The sequence below is a fragment of the Pseudorca crassidens genome, chromosome 17 (assembly GCF_039906515.1).
Source record: "Pseudorca crassidens isolate mPseCra1 chromosome 17, mPseCra1.hap1, whole genome shotgun sequence".
Classification (NCBI taxonomy): Eukaryota; Metazoa; Chordata; class Mammalia; order Artiodactyla; family Delphinidae; genus Pseudorca; species Pseudorca crassidens.
The window spans coordinates 32,764,834-32,778,611 of NC_090312.1; the positions used below are offsets into that span (position 1 = coordinate 32,764,834).

General features: G+C 39.9%; 1 protein-coding gene and 1 non-coding gene across 2 annotated transcripts in view; both read right to left on the reverse strand.

Annotated features, from left to right (window-relative positions):
* The window catches only part of ZFPM2 (zinc finger protein, FOG family member 2), a 467,161-nt gene extending 465,730 nt beyond the window's left edge, over nt 1–1,431 (reverse strand). The window contains exon 1 of the mRNA XM_067711504.1: nt 881–1,431. Within this exon, the coding sequence (XP_067567605.1) occupies nt 881–920 (40 nt within the window). The 5' untranslated portion in view covers nt 921–1,431. The remainder of the gene's footprint in view (nt 1–880) is intronic.
* A 6,862-nt stretch (nt 1,432–8,293) lies between these two features.
* LOC137210812 (small nucleolar RNA SNORD66) lies at nt 8,294–8,357 on the reverse strand. The gene has a single exon (XR_010936741.1). It is a non-coding gene; the product is annotated as a small nucleolar RNA SNORD66 (small nucleolar RNA).
* Between the last annotated feature and the right edge of the window lie 5,421 nt (nt 8,358–13,778).

Here is a 13,778-nt window from a genome sequence, read left to right on the forward strand (position 1 = left end):
CCCCAAGACGTGAAAAGTTGGCCGAGTTGAGCTCTGCAGGTGTGTGCGTTTCGGGCAGGTGCCTCTCGCCCCGCTGTGTCCTTTCAGTACCACCCAGGCCCCCAGGGGCTCGGGGGTTTCAGGTCACGCTCTCTGCGGCGCCCAGGCTGCCTTGAACTCCCGCCTTCCGCGCTGGGAAGCGACCGGCGGCCCCTCCCAGCGAGAACTCCCGGCGCCTGCAGGGCCCGAGGTAAACCGCACGCCCGCTCCGCAGACCTCCCCGGCGACGCGAACCGGACGGGCCCGGAGCCCCCGGCCAGACCTGCAGGGCGGAGGCGCACGGCTGCCTGCTGCAGAGGCGCGAACTTTTACACCTACTTTTTGTTTCGCTTCGGCTTTGGGATCGCGACCCAGACACTGATTTTCCACCGCCTGGGGACGTTGTCCCCCTCGCCCCGAGGTCTCGACCAGCTGTTCGGAGAACAAAGTTCTCACCCCCGGTTGCTAAAAAGTGGTCCCCAAGAGTAGCAGCCCGTCAAACGCAACAACAATGACAACAGCCGCGCTAGTAACAAATCTCCTAAATGAGTGGGGCTGCCCAGGCAGGCTCCACGAGACAGCAGCGCTAACTGGGCGCGGGGGTCGGGTTAAAAAGGACCCCGGAGCGCGAAGGATGAGCCGAACAGGAGTGGGCTGCTCGTCGCAGCCGCTCTCTTGCCTGGCGCTCGGGCTGTCCGTGTGTCTGTGCCCGACTAGTTGTCCCTCCAGCTGCTCAGGCAAAGTTTGACAAATCCCGGGCAGCGGGAAAGGATTTCCCCGAGTCTCCCTCCCTTTTCCCGCCCCGCGCGCCCCCCTCCTCAGAAATAATCCCACCAACTCTCGGCCCCCCGTGCAAACTTACGTTTGATCTGCCTGGGTTTGCTCTGCTTTCGCCGGGACATTTCGGCGGCGGCCGCTGCCACTGGGGCTCCCGCGGTGCCCGCGGTCGGGGCTGCCGCTTCCTCGGCTCCCGCCGCCGCCGCCGCCGCCGCTGCCGCTGGCCAGGCTCGGGCCGCCGCCGGCCGGACTCCAGGTGCTCCGGACGCGCGGGATCCGAGCGCTGGGCTCCTCCGGGAGCCGCGGATCCACGTTTGGAGATGAGCAGGCAAATAAGGAGAGAGAGGGGGGCAAAGAGAGTGTGACAGTGGGGAGGGTGGGGGGAGTGGGAGAGCGATGGGGGGAATGGGAATTTTCAAACGAATGGACAGGGAGAGAGAAAAGGGAAAGGGGGGCACGAAAAGAAGGAAGAGAAAGAGGGAGGGAAGGGAGAGCGAGCTGAGGGGAGAGGGGAGGAGAGGGGGCGGAAGGCGCGGGAGGAGGAGCGCTCTCGCTCTCCCCTCTCCGCGGCTCGCGGGGCAGATACTCGAGCGCCGCCGCCGCCGCCGCCGCCGCCGCCGCCGCCGCCGCCGCCGCCGCCGCCGCCGCTCCGGGCCGCGCAGCTCTCGCTCTGCCGCGGGAGGTGGCGAGGCGAGGGAGGGAGGGGCGCGCCGGGGCTGTGGGGAGGGGGGACTATTCCATCAGCGAAAGGAGGATTGGCTGCATCCAAAGCCAGTCCGGATGCAAACTAGGGCCCTGGCCTGGTCGCGTGGGGTTCAGGGGAGCGCGGCGGGGGGTTGGAGGGACAGAGGGAGGCGTGGGGCGGGCTTGGAGGGGGGCCACCTTCTGCAGTTGTCACCGCGTCAGCTCTGGGCTTTTGCCAGAGCACCCCTCCTCCCCTTCCCGGCAACTTCTTTTCAACAGCCCCTCTGATGGACCCCAACTCTCCTCTCTCACGCCTCGCCTATCCAGCGGGGCACAAAGAAATCTCAGTCACTCCATAAACTTTGTGCTTCCAGTTATGCCGCCCCCTCCCCTAGCCTCCACCCCGCCCTTCCAGCTATTTGGCAGGAAGGTTAGGCCACTGGCAAAATCCTCTGCGAGATCCAGCTGATCACAAATGCCAGCTGTATGTCTTCGGGCCAGTTAAGTCCTCTCCTCTGCCCAGGCTCTCAGGAGACCATTTCATTGCTCTCAAGGTTCCAAGGAGACCGCTGCGGACGCGGACCATCCCCCCACTTGGCCAGCACGGATGGGATGCTGAACAGCGTCCTAAAAGTGCTCTTTCTCACCTCGAGTTTTCATTTTAGATTGTAAAAATTCCGAATTTGGAGAAAGGCAGATATTTTTCTCCCATCAGAAAGGAGGACCATTAGCTAGGTGATTACCCTTGTGGGAAAGGAACCATCTCTAATCAGAATACTAACTTTTTGAGGAAGTCTGTGGAAGTTCTAAAGTCCCACCCCCTCCCCATAATCTTTCATTCTTTTAGTTCTTCTGCCACAGGGAAGCAACCAGCGACTAATAAAAGATTTGATCTTGCCATAATTTCCCAAGCAGGTAAGACCCAATAACTATTTCATGGTTCTTTAGCTTTTAAAGTTTAGTTTCATTATTATTCAATTATTGTGTGCGTAGTATGTCGGAAACTGCAAGACAAAAGAACAAATTTTTAAGTGATTTGCATAGTTATTATTTTGGCCAAGTTAAGCTGCATGAGGCTAGCTTAATTTCTCATAGCTTCATATACACTGAGTTTTAAATATATTCTCCCAGGTGGACTTGAAGGAGGCGTCTATCCAAGAGACAGTGGAACTGGCTGCTTTATGTAATCAGTATTTACTAATAAACTCCACTGCCGTTAACATGTATGCACCCGACGTTCCCCCCCAGGTTGTGAGGTCATCCATTCTGATCTGAAATCGAGCCCCCCTTTGTTTGGTTGACTAACATGGGTGTGAGCCCCGCCAAACTCCACACGCTAAAAGGGTCTGGAGGTCAGCAGAGAGCCTGGGCTGATTGAGCATAATGCAGGCTGTTCAGTGTGCAGGAAGCACTGTAATCAGTGTCATTGATAACCCCATCAGAACATCTTCTGGAAGGTGTAAAGAGTTGCCCTGCGAAAGGTATGGCTGAGAGAATGTTAATACAGAGCTGAAGACCAACTGTGAATTTTATTACATTACCATTAGTACGATTGCCACAGAGCTTGTAAGAATACATGGTTCTTTGCAGTGGAAAATGCACTAAGTGACAAAGTCCCTCCCCTGAAGAACCAACAAATTAAAGCTGTAAGTACCATGAAAAGCAGGGTTATTTGTGTTTGTGTTGTGGAATGAATCAGCAGACAGAACTACAGATTATTGCCTCCTTAATTTCCAATTCGTTACAATTAAAGTGGTATACTTAGAATTGAATTATTATATATTATGGTTTTTAAAGATCTTTTTATAAAACTGGCTGTCTTTTTTATGTTACCCAAAAAGAATGCCCATTGGAATTAAAATATCATAACAGTTAATGTTTCTTTTGGCATTTGAAATGGTTAAATATGCAAAGCAAAAGAGAAACAAATAAATCTCAACTAAATATTCACTTTAAAAGCTGAAAGGAGCAAAAGTCAGAGAATTCAAGGCAAGATTGATATGATAGCCAGATTACAGTATTAGAAATAAATATAGCTCATCTAAATTTATAAATAGATATATTATTCTGGTCAATATAAATGAATTAAACTAAGGAATATTATTACATTTTGTGTTTTCTCATCATTTTTAATGAGAATATTAATGATATTTAAAGTTTAATTTTTCTTTTTCTCATTTAATTCACTAAGGTTATAAAATAAAAAGACAGCAAAACCTATAAGCAATTATCTCTGTCCAAATGGATATAGCAGCTCCAAACCACAGCTACATGACTATCAAACAATGATTATGAAAACCACAATTGAGAAAACCATCAGGGAATGATATTGCAAAACCACAGCAACAAATGTGTCTGTGATATTGAAAACCACAATTCACAACTAATACCCTGTGTATCGCAAATTACTATTTAACTATAAATGTGAAAATGTATAAGTAACAGCACAAAATAATTTCTCATTTACTTGAAAATGAATTATTCATTTTCTAGACTCACTGATTTCATCTCTACATAATGGTTCATTTTGAAAAGTTTCTTTTTTTCAAAGACAAATCATTTTAAATCACATAGGTAAGTTACTTTAAAAGCAGAAAATATGCAACTTTTAATAACATTTCCTCAAATGCTAAAAGAATTGATTTGAAACCAATCTGAAATAAAGAAACATCTACTTCAGTCTAGCTTTCTTCATAAAATTCTTCAGGAGCAGAAAGGGATGGAGTGGAAACTGTTTATGGAAAAAAACAAAGCTTCGAGTATTCTATTACACCTTCAATGAGAATATAATTATATATTCTCAAATAGTCATTTTAGCTAGAAACCATACCTCTGACAGTAAAATGAGTCACCAGTACCAAAACAACTTTAATATGCAAACCAAATGTTTATTTACAAATAAATAAAAGAATAGTATTTGTAAGTTTATAGAGTTTCCAGATTTAGCAAATTAAAATACAGGATGCCCAGTTAAATTTTAATTTCAAATAAGCAACAATAAATTTTTTAGGATGAGTATGTTCCATGCAATGTTTGGGACAAACTTATCCTAAGAAATAATTGTTGTTTATCTGAAATTCAAATTTAACTGGGCATCCTGTATTTTATCTGGCAAACTTGTAAGTTTAGCATTTTAGCAGTTTCACAAATTTGTGGTTATTTATAATATTGTTTATGGAAAAGGTAGGGAAACCCTACAGTGCTTCCTTAAAGACATAGATATACTTAATTCTTGAACATCATATTTTTTAGGGAAGGCAAGTAGAAGGAATAAATTTCTGTACAAAAATTCTTCATTTGGCACAGTACCGAAACATGCTCTCAGTGTAAATGGATTGCATTCAGGTCTGTCTCACTCTTGAATTTGCTTTTAAAATGTGCTTTTTTTCCTCTAAGGGATCAACAAATTGATAAAGCAACCTCCCAGGCCACATCTTATTAGGCAGCAAGCTGCCTTCTTTATTATGAGAATAAACAATATTCAGAGGCTTCAGAAAGACTTAATTTTTTGCCCTTGTATCCTCACCAGAAGTTGAATACAGTTTATCTGCCTTAATTTAAGATTGTGGCACTGAATTGAAGAAGAATGCAGTATGAATACAGTGTTTAGTGTTTGTGTATCTTTATAATTTCAGCAGTTTAAAAATAAAAATCAACAAATTCATCGAAATGGCATTTCCTAGGTTACAACTATGAAAAGGACTGTCTGCTCTCTTGCAAAGGAGCCAAGAGCTTTGAAAACATTCAGTCAATCTAGATCCGAGGTTTAACTTGGTCTTCACGTAGATGGTCAATCCCCTTGACAGAAGTATGCATGTACAAACAATTTACTAAGGGGCAGGTCTATTGAATTAATCAATTCATCGGATTTTCAAAAATATCTGTGAAAAAAAATCTCTAATCCAATATGCATTAAGAATGAGTATTCTCTTTCTGTAGAATTTTATAATGTACTGAAAACCAAAATGTGGATGATTTAAGTTTTTATTCTTTGCAATCATCCTTTATGTCCAAATTACTATTCTGATAGAGGAAAATCATAGGATGAACTCTATTACAAAAAAAGTATTTGTTGCTAAGTCTGTATAATGCATAACACACCTCCAAGTACAAAATAAATATTGAAGGAGTAACACCCCACATTTTAGAAGACATCTGTTGATTTTGCCTACCTAGCGTCCATCCCTCTTCTTCTGGTATTAATGCGGCGATGTCTTTTGAAGAACTTCTCCTCCACATCTTCTCTTTGGTCATGTAATGCAAGTGTGGCCTTCCCCAATCCCCTAGTCCCTGACCAATCAGAATATTCCACGTGTTTGTCTCTAGTGATTGGCGCAGTGGTTCAAATTGTTTCTATGAGAGTCAGCCCTGGAACTTTATCCTAAAACCACTGACGAAAGGGTGCTTCTATTCGGCTGGTGTTGCTACACTGGAAGAATGCTAACCTAATATTGCTGTTGGCCAGCCTTGGTGGAAGAATCTGTTTTAGAGGACTAATTCTGTCTTATCTTCTCTCAGGATATGATTTTTGGGAAATCCAAACGAAGACACCCATCAACATTCCAATACTACTTTTTCTGGTTCCATCAATATTACCTATGTGTCTACATAAACATTAGAGTCTTGGTCATTTCCATTATATTGTATCTTCATCTATTTGACCAGGCTAATCTCTATACACCTTTGTAGTCTTAGTATAGATGTCATTTTTCACAGGAAGACGTCACTGACCTCCCAAGTCTCAGTGAGATATCTCTTCTCAGTTCCATAACACCTTCTCTGTCGGCATAATATCGCTCATTGCATTGTATTATATTGGCAGTTTAAATAGATATAAATTCAATCCTCACCAGCCCCCTCCCTGACCTACTACACCTAACTAGATAGTTTGTGAGGGCAAGAAATATGTCTGTCTTTTTCAGAACTACATCCCCAGGGCTGGACACATCGAAGGTCCTAACATAATTACTGGAAGGAACCGTAAGGTCAGAATTATCCTGTTTTATCTGGGGACTCCTACTCTTTCCAATCCTTATCCACATAGGCACAGGTGCAAGAAGTGGCAGCCATGTTTGTACAACGTGACTCCATGCTCCTGATGGCGGATACATGGACCAAGGGGAGTACCTGACTCAAATATGGCCAATCAAATCCCTCCCTCAGGAATCTAGAGTTAGTATTAAGAGTTTCATCTTTACATGGGCTAGTCTCTTGAATGAATGAAAAGTAAAACCTCTGGAATTATGGCACGGTTACCACCATGTGAACAGAGTAACAGTGACAGTTTGCCAGTGGAGAGAAAAAGAAATAAAACAAATGTCCTGAGATAAGTAGAGCTGGGAATATGAAATGGCATCCCATGTCCTGTTCTAGCCCCTTCATGGGCTTCTGCCCTTCATGTCACTGAGATACTATGTCTCCTTAAAATAAATTCCTCCCCACCTTTCTTTTTAAAATTATTTTTGGCCTAAATTAGTTGATTCTTGTTACATTCAATCCAAAAGACAAAATTAGCAATCCATGACTTCAGTTAGCTTAACTATTCAGTAGCCCCCTTTATCTAAAGTTTTGCTCTCTGTGGTTTCAGTTACCAGTGGCCAGCCTTGGGCCCAAAATATTAAATGGAAAATTCCAGAAAAAAAGGAAATTCATAAGTTTTAAATTGCATGTCATTCTGAGTAGCATGATAAATCTCACACCCCCACCCCATGTGAAACATCCCTTTGTTCAGCGAATCCCACCAGTTAGTCACTTAGTAACCATCTTAGTTATCAGATTGAACGTTGTGGTATCACCGTGCTTATGTTCAAGTCACCCTTATTTTAGGTAATACTGGCTCCAAAGTGCAAGAATAGTGATGCTCGAATTCAGATGTACCAAAGAGAAGCCTTAAAGCGCTTCCGTTAAGTGAAAAGGTGAAAGTTCTCAATAAAGAAAAAAAAACTGTATGCTAAGATTGCTAAGATCTACAGTAAGAAGGAATCCTCCATCCCTGAATTGTGAAGAAGGAAAAAGAAATTCATGCTAGTTTTTCTGTCACACCTCAAACTGCTAATGTTATGACCACAGTGCAGGATAAGTAGTTATGATGGAAAAGGCATTTGTACATTAGATATTTTGAGGGAGAGAGACCACATTCACATAGCTTTATTACAGTATTTTATAATTGTGCTATTTTATTATTAGTTATTTTTGTTAATCTCTTACTGTGCCTTATGTATAAATTAAATTTTATTATAGGTATGCATGTATAGGAAAAAACATAGTATATATAGAGCTCAGTAATATCTGTGGTTTCAGGTGTTCACTGGGGGTCTTGGAATATATCCTCCACAGATAAGGGGGGACCACTGTACTTAGAAATATCAATTTAACTGAATTTTCTATTTTCCTACAGAAAAGTTATATAAAAGTACTGTATTAGTCTGGGTTCTTCAGAGAAACAGAACTAATAGTATATATACAGAGAAAGAGAGAGATTATAGGAAATTGGCTCACAGTAATAGAGACTGAGAAGTTCCTGGATCGTCAGTTGACCTAGGAGAGTCTGAATTTGAAGGCCTGAAAACCAGGAGAGCTGATGGTGTAAGTTCCAGTCTGAGTCCCAGTATGAAGGCTGGAGAGGACTGATGTCCAGGCTAGCAAACAATCATGCAGAAAGGGAATTCTCACTCTGCCTTTTTGTTCTAGTCAGACCATCAATGGATTGGATGAGACCCACCCACATTGGGGAGGGCAGTCTGCTTTACTCAGTCTGCCAATTCAAATGTTAATCTCATCCGAAAATACCCTCACAGACACACCCAGAATGTTTTACCAAATCTCTGGGCAATCAGTGGCCCAGTCAAGTTGGCACAAAAAAATAACCATCATAAGCACTTGATGATATTTTTTTCCAGAGCAACTGTGAAATGGCAAAGAATATTCTTAGGAACGTTAAATGGGAAATATATAATTTTAACATAGATAAATAAGGATGTTATCAATTACTGACTTGGGGCATTCACTTCAATCAGGGGTAAATCTTGGAGAAAAAGGTAGCATTTTCAAATTCAGAGTTCCTCAAGGGCATGATGACTGATGGACATGCACATCTATAGCCTCCTGATTACATATATTCTGTCACCAGATGTCTGATTTTATTTTCAACTTTACTTTGCCACGTTTGAATAACCATCTAACAGATTACCTTGCACATAAATTTTATGAATGTTGTTATAATTTGCATGAATAATGTTTATACTTCTGTGGTAGATTTTATTTTCCAACCTATAACTTTTGCCATAAATTCCTAAATGCAAAAGAAGAAATTAAACAGCTTCTTGAGAACACTTGCTATATGTATAGACTTAATCAAATCAGTTATCTTTGCTTTTATCTACTTGTCAGTGTATTAAAATAATGCATTAGGAGTGGATTTAGGGTGAACTGAAGATGTAGGATTATGAATAACCACGCTAGGGCATACTGATAATGAAATCATCTAAAAGAAGCTGAAAAAGGCTAATTATATCACTTTAAAATGTATCTTATAATAAAAATTAAACTATATGACTAATATACTCCTTTAAAAACTATTTTATTTTGATTAAACAAATAGATGTACATAGATTTAAAGGTCAAATAGATTTTCAAGGCTTATAATAAAAATTAGCACTCCCTTATCCTACTCAACAGCCCAATGACAATTCCTGCTCCCAAAGGTAAAATCACTGTCAAATCTTTTTTAGCTAATTCTCCTGATGTGCAACTCATATTTCTAAATAACATGCTTTACTACTTTAAAAATTTTATTAGTTTAGATATTATTGACCATATCACTATCTACTATAAAAATATGAACATATAATACCTTATACATCCCTAATGCACACTTTATTCAAAATTTTTGTTAAACCAAAAGTTTATATTTTGTTAACAGTTAATCTGTATAGGATATGATGATTACATTTTCTTTTGACCTCTTTGTTTTTCCTGAAGTTAATACTTTCTTTGTCATCTTCTCAGTTTTCCATGACCTACCACCATTTTATCCCCAAATTATTTGCTGGTGCAATACAGTCAAGTACCTTATTACATCAGTACATTCAAAGACAGATAAATTAGCGGTCATTTTCTTCCCCCCACGCAGGTGTCCTTGGAAGCTTCTGTCCTGCTCAGTTCTAGACTAATTTCTCTCTGTGACTAAAACTTCCTTTTCATCATCTCCTGAGAATTCCCTTAATTTTGTCCTGTATTATATTCTAGATTTCCTGAATACTGTGTCTTCCTCTCTCATGGTTTACTACCCCCTTTCTTTTTTTCTCTTTCCCTCCCTCCCTCCCTTCCTCCCTCCCTTCCTTCCTTCCCTCCTTCTTTCCTTCCTTTCATCCTTCCTTCTTGTTCTTTTCATTGTTGTTATTGAGTAAAATTTCATGTAGCTTCCTGAGACAATTTATGTTCAAAGTAATTTTTTTTTAGTTTTGGCAAAACTAAAATTTTCTTTATTCTACCCTCATACATGACATATAGCTTGAGAGGGTATAGAATTCTAGGGTGCAAATTATTTTCCATGAATTTTTAATTTTATTTTTCCAGTTTTATTGAAATATAATTTACATATCACATTATATAATTTTAGGAATATAACATGATGATTTGATACACATATATTGTTAAATGATTACCACAATATAGTTAACACCTCCATCACCTTACATAATTACCGTGTGTGTGTGTGTGTGTGTGTGTGTGAGTGTGAACATTTAAGATTTACTTTTAGCAACTTTCAAGTATACTATACAGTATTGTTACCTATAGTCACCATGCTGTACATTAAATCCTCAGGACTTATTTATTGTATAACTGGAAATTTGTACCCATGAATCAGCATCTCCTCATTTCCTCCACTCCCCAACCCATGGCAAACACCATTCTACTCTATGAGTTCAGCTTTTTAAAATTCCACATATAAGTGATATCATACAGTATTTGCATTTTTTCTGTATGACTTATTTCACTTAACATAATGTCCTCAAGTTTCATACATGTCGTCTCAACTGGAAGGATTTCCTTCTTTCTCGTGTTGAATAATATTCATACATGAATATTCTTCATTCATTCATCTGTAGACAGACACATATTGTTTTTATATCCTGGCTACTGGGAATAGTGTGGAAATGAACATGGGAATGTGGATATTTCTTTAAGATTTGATTTCATTTCCTTTGGATATATACACATAAGTGGGATTGCTAGGTTACATGGTAGTTCTATTTTTAATTTTTTGAGGAACCACCCTACAGTTTCCATAGTAGATGTACCAATTTACATTTCCAGCAATAGTGTACAAGGATCCCCTTTTTTCCACATCTTTACCAACACTTTTTAATCTCATGTTTTTTTTTATACAGCCATTCTAACAGGTGTGAAGTGATATTTCATTGTGGTTTTGATTTGCATTTTCCTGATGATGAGGGACGTTAAAATCTTTTCAAGTACTGGTTGGCCATTTGTATGTCTTCTTTGAAAAAATGTCTTTTCAGGTCCTCTGCCCATTTTTTATTAGAATGTTTGGTTTTTTGCTATTGAGTTGTGTTCCTTATATATTTTAATTTTTAACGCCTTATCTGATAGGTGTTATGGAAATAGTTTAACCCATTCCATAGGTTACCTTTTCATTTTACTGATTGTTTCTTTTGCTGTGCAGAAGCTTTTTAGTTTGACGTAGTCCAGTTTATTTACTTTTGCTTTTGTTACTTGTGCATTTGGTGTCATATCCAAACAATCATTGCCAAGACGGATGTCAAGGAGCTTTTCCCATTTTCTCCTAGTAGTTTCACTGTTTCAGATCTTATGATTAAATCTATAATTGATTTCAAGTTAATTTTTGTAAGTGGTGTAGGAAAGGGGTTCAATTTCATTCTTTTGCATGTGATTGTACACTGCCCAGTACCATTTATGGAAGAGATTATCCTTTCTCCATTGAGTATTCTTGGCTTCCTTGTCACATATTAGTTGAAGCTAAGTGTGAGAATTAATTTCTGGGCTCTAGATTCTGTTCTATTGGTCTATGTGTCTATTTTTATGCCAGTACCACGTTGTTTCGATTACTTTGTTCCTTTGTAATACAGTTTGAAATCAGGAATTGTGATGCTTCCAGCTTTGTTCTTCTTTCTCAGAAATGCTTTGGCACTCTGGGATCTTTTGTGGTTCCATATGAATTTTAGAATTATTTTTTTCTTTTTCAGTGAAAAAATGCTATTGGAATTTTGGGGGATTGCACTGAATCTGCAGATGGCTTTGAATAGTATGGATATTTTAAAAATATTAATTCCTTCAATTCATAATCAGAGATAGCTTTCCATTTATTTTTATCTTCAATTTCTTTCATCAATGTCTTATACACTTCAGTGTGCAGATATTTCACTTCTTTGGTTAAATTCATTCCTAAGTATTTTTTTTTGGAGACTATTGTAAATGGCCATGTTTTCTTATGTTCTTTTTCAGATAGTTCATTGTTAGTGTTTAGAAACACAACTAATTTTTGTATATTAATTTTACGTACTGAAATTTTACTGAATTTATTTATTAGGTCTAACAGTTTTTTGGTGGAGCCTTTGGTATTTTTCTAAAAATAATATCATATCATCTGAAAACAGGCAATTTTACTTCTCTTCCTTACTGATTTGGATGTCTTTTATTTTGTTTATTTCCCTAACTATTTTGGCTAGGACTTTTAATACCATGCTGAATAGGAGTGGTGACAGTGGGCACCTTTGTCTTGTTCCTGACCTCAGAGGAAAAGCTTTCAACCTCTCACCATTGAGTATGATGTTATCTGTGGGCTTGTCATATATAGCTTTTATTATGTTGAGGTATGTTCCTTCTATATTCACATTATTCAGTCTTTATCATGAAAGGGTATTGAATTTTGTCAAATGATATTTCTACATCTATTGAGATGTTCATATAATTTTTGTCTTGCATTCTATTCATGCTGTGAATCACACTTATTGCCTTGTATATGTTGAACCATCCTTGAATCCTAGGAATAAATTGCACTTGATCACAGTGTATGATTCTTTTAGTGTGTTGTTGAATTTGGTTTGCTAATACATTGTTGGAAATTTTTACACCTATATTCATTTGGAATATTGGCCTGTAGCTTTCTTTTCTTATAGTGTCCTTATATGGCTTTGTGTCAGAGCTGGCCTTCTAAAATGAGTTTGGAAATATAGCCTCCTCTTCAGTTTTTTGGAAGAGTTCAGGAAGGATTGGCAATAGTTCTTCATTTATTTTTTAAAATTAATTAATTTTTGGCTGTGTTGGGTCTCTGTTGCTGCACTCAGGCTTTCTCTAGTTGCAGCGAGAAGGGACTACTCTTCGTTGTGGTGCACAGGCTTCTCATCACAGTGGCTTCTCTTGTTGCAGTGCACGGACTCTAGGCACGTGGGCTTCAGTAGTTGTGGCATGTGGGCTCTGTAGTTGTGGCTCATGGGCTCTAGAGCTCAGGCTTAGTAGTTGTGGTGCACAGGCTCAGTTGCTCCATGGCATGTGGGATCTTCCCAGACCAGGGCTTGAACCCGTGTCCCCTGCATTGGCAGGTGTATTCTTAACCACTGCGCCACCAGGGAAGTCCCAGCAATAGTTCTTTAAATGTTTGATAAAATTCACCAGAGAAAACTTTTTGTCCTGTGCTTTTCTTTGTTTGGAGGATTTTTTTTTTTTTTTTTTTTTTTTTTTTTTTGCGGTACACGGGCCTCTCACTGTTGTGGCCTCTCCCGTTGTGGAGCACAGGCTCTGGATGCGCAGGCTCAGCAGCCATGGCTCACGGGCCCAGCAGCTCCGCGGCATGTGGGATCTTCCCGGACCAGGGCATGAACCCGTGTCCCCTGCATCAGCAGGCAGACTCTCAACCACTGCGCCACCAGGGAAGCCTGTTTGGAGGCTTTTGATTACTTCAGCTCCTTACTAGCAATTGGTCTGTTCCTATTTTCAATTTCTTTATGATTCATTCTTGGTAGGTTGTATGTGTCTAAGGATTTATCCATTTTATTTTTAGATTATCCAGTTTAATGGCATATAATTGTTCACAGTAGTCTCTTATGAACTTTTGCATTTCTGTGATATCTTTTGTAATATGTCCTCTTTCATTTCTGATTTTGAGTTTTCTCTCATATTTTCTTAGCTAGTCCTTATTATTTCCTTTCTTCTGCTAATTTTGGGCTTAGTTTATGCTTCCTTGTCTAATTCTTTAAGTTGTAAAGTTAAGTTTTTTATTTGAGATCTTTCTTTTGTGTAATGTAGGAACTTACCAC